Source organism: Myotis lucifugus, unplaced genomic scaffold (genome assembly GCF_000147115.1).
Source record: "Myotis lucifugus unplaced genomic scaffold, Myoluc2.0 scaffold_408, whole genome shotgun sequence".
Classification (NCBI taxonomy): Eukaryota; Metazoa; Chordata; class Mammalia; order Chiroptera; family Vespertilionidae; genus Myotis; species Myotis lucifugus.
The window spans coordinates 780,068-786,640 of NW_005871456.1; the positions used below are offsets into that span (position 1 = coordinate 780,068).

The 6,573-nt window shown below is 49.8% G+C and overlaps 1 protein-coding gene across 7 annotated transcripts in view; it reads right to left on the minus strand.

Moving 5' to 3' along the window:
• The window catches only part of TRAK1 (trafficking kinesin protein 1), an 86,402-nt gene that overhangs the window by 62,278 nt on the left and 17,551 nt on the right, over positions 1-6,573 (minus strand). For all 7 annotated transcript variants that reach the window (XM_023743704.1, XM_023743705.1, XM_023743707.1 and 4 more), the window contains exon 2: positions 5,408-5,602. In XM_023743704.1, coding sequence (XP_023599472.1) covers positions 5,408-5,602 — 195 coding nt within the window. The remainder of the gene's footprint in view (positions 1-5,407; positions 5,603-6,573) is intronic.

Below are 6,573 nucleotides of genomic sequence, written 5' to 3' on the forward strand. Positions count from 1 at the left end.
CTCTGAAATCAGAAACAGATACTGAGAGCAGAACTGCGCCACTCTGTGTGTATTGCTGTTTGAGTGCGTGTGCGTGCGTGTGCGTGTGCGTATGTGGTGTGTGGTGTGTGGTGTGTAATGGAATATTATTCAGCCATAAAAAATTAGGCAGTCCCACCATTTCCATCAACACGACTGGACCTTGAGGGCATTACGCTAAGTCAGTGGTCGGCAAACTGCGGCTCGAGAGCCACAAGCGGCTCTTTGGCCCCTTGAGTGTGGCCACGAAGTTTCTATCGCACTATATGTGCGCGCCTGCACGTGGTATTTTGTGGAAGAGCCACACTCAAGGGGCCGCAGTTTGCCGACCACTGCGCTAAGTGAAATAAGTCAGAGAGAGAAAGACAAATACTGCTATGATCTCATTTATATTTGGGAGCAGGGGGATTAAAACCGAAATCCAAACTCATAGAAAAAGAAATAAGACCCGTGGTTATCAGAGGCAAAGGACAGAGAGGGTGAATTAGAGGAAGGTGGTTCTAAGGTACAAACTTCTAGCCAAAGGCCTGGAGACCTTCCTGCATTGACCCAACCCAGTGCAAAGTCCCTGGTTAGGAAAGAAAAGAAAGTCAACAGTCCCGGAGACAATTTCACTTCCTCCTCCAGAAAACCTCAGCTGGAACTCAAACAAATCAAGTTCACAAAAGATTACGGGTGCATACCAGGCACTCGATATATACTTGGCTGATTCATTCCAGCAAAAGCAAACAACGCAATGATGTCTCAAAACCCTTCTTTGCTTCATAACCTTCTCTTCTCCTTAGGAAAGGAACTGTCTGGGTGCCCTCAGAGGTGAGTGGCCAGCGGATCATACGCACCTGAGACAGAGAGAAATTTCTGTTCTTGATCAATGTTCCTCAAACAAAAGTTACGTAGCGTGGCCCATGGAAAGAGGAACCAGAAGGAGCCGCAGCCACCTATACATCAACACGGCGACCTTCATGTCTGCTGTCTGCTGAATGTTACATGTCCGAAGATCTACAGCACAGTGTCGTGCCCACCTGAGGTCAGGGGAGCGTGACCTGCAGGCCACAGGAGGGAGGCAAAATTCACAGGGAAGAAGGAAACCTCCCCGTGAATGCCAGCTACATCAGGCCGAGCTTCCCTTGGAACAGTGACCTTGAATAAAAAATAAATTTTGGCCCTGACCAGTTTGTCTCAGTGGCTAGAGCGTCGGCCTGTGGACTGAAGAGTCCCAGGTTCGATTCCGGTCAAGGACATATACCTTGGTTGTGGGCACATCCCCAGTGGGAGATGTGCAGGAGGCAGCTGATCGATGTTTCCCTCTCATGGATGTTTCTAACTCTCTATCCCTCTCCCTTCCTCTCTGTAAAAAATCAATAAAATATATTTTTTAAAAAATAAATAAATAAATAAATTTTGGGCCGGCCTGTGTCGCTCAGTGGTTGAGCGTTGACCGACGAACCAAGAGGTCACGGGTTTGATTCCCGGCCAGGGCACATGCCTTCGATCGCCAGTAGGGGCCGATTGATGTTTCTCTCTCATCGATGTTTCTATCTCTCTATCTCTCCCCCTCCCTCTATCTCAAAAATCAATAAAAACATATTTAACAAATAAACGTTGACTATGTTGGATATATATTTCATAAATTAAGAAGCTACTGACATATTCAGAAACTGAGGGTGGTTTTTTTTTTTCCATTTTTTCCAAATGAGCTCTATGCTTAAACTAGAATTTTTTCTCATTTAGCTACTTTGAGAGTGGTTAAGATACGGAGTCAAACCAGTCAACCTAGGTGTGAGGCTCAGCACCCACCTTGCTGTGTGACTGAGCAGGAGCCTCAGTGTCCCCATATGTAGAATGGGGACAGCGAGACTATTAAAATCAAGGTCACTGTGAGGATTAAACGAGCGGCACGTACAGCATTAAAAACAGCGCCCTGCCACAGTAAGCACTAAACGTTGACTATTTTTACTTCCTGTTGGACCATCTAAACCTAACCGCCCCATCTCTATGAGCACATTGTGCTGTGGGTCATGTTCACCTTCTGTGTGTCTCAGACTCATCCGGAGCCAAAAAATCCACCTGACTGTGGAAGTGTTGACATTTTTCTAAAAAGGCCACTCTACCATGTGGTCAGGTGGACACCCGAAGCTTCTTGCCTCTCTCTTCTCCAGGTGAGGGCCAGATTTCAAAGGCAAAGCATCGTTTCTCCTCTCTAGGGGATGACAGGTGGGGAAGGGAGTTGAGTTTCCTCCCTGCTCTGATCTGTGCAGAAACAGCATAGGTGACTCGTTCATCAGTGGTCCGGACCTGGGGAAGCTCCGGGAGCCCCCTCATCCCCACTCACACCCACCACACAGAACCGCCGCCCCAATCAGTGCAGAAACATCTAAGTTGAAGGAAGGGTGCTGCTATCTTCTCACACACCTCACCAATGACTTAACACACCTGTGAGTCACAGGGCTGTGGGTCACGGCATCTCCTGGGTGACACACGCGTAAACAAACAAACCCCAGCCGCCACAGACAGAGCGTGGCTAGCCTGTGCCTTCCAGCGACCCTCGGCCAGGTTGGCAGGGCTCCCAGGCCACTCCTCAGGAGAAAGGTGTGAAGACGAAATGCCGAGGACCCCAAGGAAACCAGCTGCGTTGTGGGCAGGTACTGAGGCCGGAAGAAAGCCTGTGAATGCAGTGCTTCCCTGTCAGCCCAAGAAATACCAACATTTAACAACAGATGTATGGTCGAAGCAATGAGGAGCAAGGTGACAGATCGATGTATCAGCTTCTCCTTTAGCATGACGTGAAAATATCCGTGATTTCTATCGGCGGCAAAGTCACGGATTCTGCTAATACCCTGGTGCCGTTTACTACGTTCATAACGAAAGGAAACACTGCCTTTCAACTAGAAGCTAATGGAACTAAAGATGTGCCTTTTTCCTTTACAAGTTCGCAGAACCCCTCCTCTGTCTCTCTAGACCAGGGGTGGGCAAACTTTTTGACTCGAGGGCCACAATGGGTTCTTAAACTGGACCGGAGGGCCGGAACAAAAGCATGGATGGAGTGTTTGTGTGAACTAATATAAATTCAAAGTAAACATCATTACATAAAAGGGTACGGTCTTTTTTTTTTTTAGTTTTATTCATTTCAAACGGGCCGGATCCGGCCCGAGGGCCGTAGTTTGCCCACGGCTGCTCTAGATCCTCTGAGGGTCCCAGAACTTGCTTTGAAAGCCTTGCTCTCGGGAGCGCTATGGTTAAGTTAACACCTGATCACTCATGTAATCAGTATCTAGAAAATCCCTCCTTTGCTCTAAGCACGGGCACCACAGAGGAGAATGCAGGATGAAGGTGAGACGTGGATGCAACTGTCCTCCAAGAACTTTCAGAGTCTCTGCTCAGTGCTTATCCTGGTTCCCCCAGTTTTATTAGAATCTGTGTTGTCCCACTTCCAAATCTACCAAGATTTCTTTTATTGTTCTCTCTTAAAGATAGATAACTAAAAGCAAGACAAACCAACCGAAAATAAGCCGCAGGGTCTGGTCAAGTCTGCTGCTCACGGATTTTAGAAGCTGCATGGATAGACACCGCGAGTCCCCCACGCTTGCACCTCCCCTAGAATAAAACCAGCCCCGCCCAAACGGTCGACACTTTACAGGATGACATCAGGCAATTCGGGGGAAAGTTCTCCGGAAACAGCGAGATAGCGCGCACGACGGTGCTCCAATGATACCATGAACCCAACGACTGATCAGCACGTCTGAGGAGGGACTCAGGAGCCTCCTGTGGCAGACACAGCCATGAGGCTCCTGCCGAATCTCACGGTAGAGAAAGTAACACGCAGAAATCTCCAGAGAAATAATCCTGCTGTGAATTCTCCTGTGAGGCAGTGGGAAGGAAGCAAATCCGGAGCCTACCGTGGAGGTTGCTCTCGTCCCCCAGGTCCCTGTCAGCACAGACACTGGGAGTAACTTGCAAAGAGACGCCTGCATCTAGGAGACACACCAGAAGGCCCACCGCACCAACTTGCCAACTTGAACATGAGCACCAGCCCAGCGTGCTTCCCCGCTGCCTTGCTGTGGACTCATCTCATTTTATTCCCATTGAAACTGACGATCCACGGTGCCCACAGACTGACCGTGGGGCGTGTGTTGGTATGAAAACACGGGGCGGTTTAAGTAGAACTCCTTTCCTATTAACCTCTGATAGAGAGAATGTGAAAACGGCCCCGGGAGACACTAACGGAGAAACTGGTCGTTCTGACTTGATTATAAATGATTTCACGAATTCACGAAAACGGAAGACCCGTCCGCGGAGAAAACGACAGGAGACGTTACAGGTGCCGGGTAAGCCTGTTCTGAACCAAGTTATCTCCAAGTAGACGCAGGATCGCTGTGTTCCTTTTTGAAGGTGACGCAATGACACACGGGTAGGTAATGATGTCACTTTGAAAGGAGACTGGCCTGTGCTCGCCATGTCAGAGGGCTGCCGTGCCGCGACTCTCTCCAGAGTGACATGTTTCTACAAAGGCACCTCGTGAATGAACGTCGGAAAGAGCGCTGGTAGGCGTTTCTAAATCATCACGTTTTTTTCAAGCCTGCAAAGTCAGGCCCCACACCCTTGTTATCACAAACACACTGAAAACCCACCTAGTGTACTGCCCACCCTCCCAGGAGGGGCTCTGGGACCCCCGCAGGCCTGGCTCGCTGCCCCAGGGCCATTGTGGGTCTCTCCTGAAGGACGAGCTTTTGACACAGAAACCATCAGCCTTGGTCTTGCTATGTCATGTAAGTACGGAGTGGCCAAGATGTTCCCCATAGCTTGGGTTTAAATGCTGACACACTCCTTCCCAGTAAGAACTCGCGGGGTACTTTGGGTTTGGAGGGATAAGGGAGCATTTTCAGATTCTTCTGTACAGTTAAGAGAAAGTCGGTTCAAATGGAAATTTGGCCCTGGCCGGTTTGGCTTAGTGGATAGAGCATGGGCCCACAGACTGAAGGGTCCTGGGTTCGATTCCGGTCAAGGGCACGTACCTCGGTCACAGACTCATTCCCTGGCCCATGTCAGGGTACATGCGGGAGGCAACCAGTTGATGTGTCTCTCTCACATCCATGTTTTTCTCTCTGTCTCTCCCCCTCCCTACCACTCTCTCTGAAAATCAATGGAAAAATATCCTTGGGTGAGGAGTAACTAAAAAAAAAAAGGAAATTGGTACTTGTTCCCCACGACTCTAAAATTTCTCATCAGAACACTCAAACTCCAGGCCTTTTAAGGGGCTAAACCTTACAGCCATGCTTCCTGAACACCTTTCCTGGCCGGCCGGCACGGGCCTTGTAACCAGGACGACCTCAGGTAAGGCTGGCTAACGAAGAACTGGTCGCCATGGTGCCCCGCGAGCGGGTCGACTTACGGAAGTACTTCAGCGTCTCTTCAATTTGCTCGGTGGTGAGGTCAATGTTGGCATCTGGAGAGAGGAGGGGGGTGTGGAGCCAGTCGTCGTGGTCATAGCCGTAGATGGTGTCAGCTCTCAGCTTGTAATGGGGCAGCTGCTCCTCCAGCAGGCTGATGATCTCGACTTCCGGAAGGTCGGTGCTGTTGCACACGTCTGGAGGGAAGACGGAGAAATGAGCCCAGACCCGGTGATGTCCTTGCTGCTGCTACTTAACTAACCTTGTGGCTTAGAGCAGGTGTCTCTGGGCGTTTCCCCCCAGCACGGAGTGGCCAGACAAGGGTCTCTATCAACTCTCAATTCCACTCTCACGACTTAGAATTATGCACGCTTAGTGCCAAGCACTGCCTGCAACATTCCTGCCCCTTAGCTGCCCACTTCCTGCGAAGAAAAGGCAAAATCCTGTGCCTTCAGCGTCTGGGCCAAGTCTTTCTTTCCCAGCCTTCCTCTGGCCACTCTCTCGCCATCACTCCTAGCTTAAGCCAAACCAGTTATAATTGCACCAAGATGCCTACCTTCTTTCTGCCGCTCTCTTACCATTCAAGCTGTCCCTTCCACATAGGGTCTTGCTTTCACTTCATTCATTCATTCATTCATCTGTTCACTCACCTACATTTCCTTCCATGCATCCATCCAAACATGTCCTGGGTACCAGAGACACAGGAGACACAATGGTACATGCAACAGCCATGGGCCTGCCCTTGCAAAGCTTGGGTGCTCATGGCCTTCCCACCAGAAGAGCACCAGGTGGCTCTCCATCAAGGCATAGCTCAAATGCCACCTCTCCTCCGACACACTGGTGCTCTGAGCCCTCGGGGCAGAATTCATCTGTCTTCCGCTTCTATACAATCAGCCCTCCACAGCCACAGGTTCTGCATCCGCGGATTGGACCAGCCACAATGGAAAATATTTGCGGGGGGGGGGGGGGGGGGGAGATAACCCAATGGGGAAGGGGACCCCGGGGGTAGGGCCAAAAAAGGTGGATCTTTTCCGAAAAGGGATGGGATTTTTCCCCTTTGCATTTTTTCCTAAAAAGGAAAAGATAAAAAGGATTTCCTAACAATTATACCGGATTTCGGATTATAAAGAAATTAAGGGAGAATTTAAATATAAAGGAGGAAGTGTGG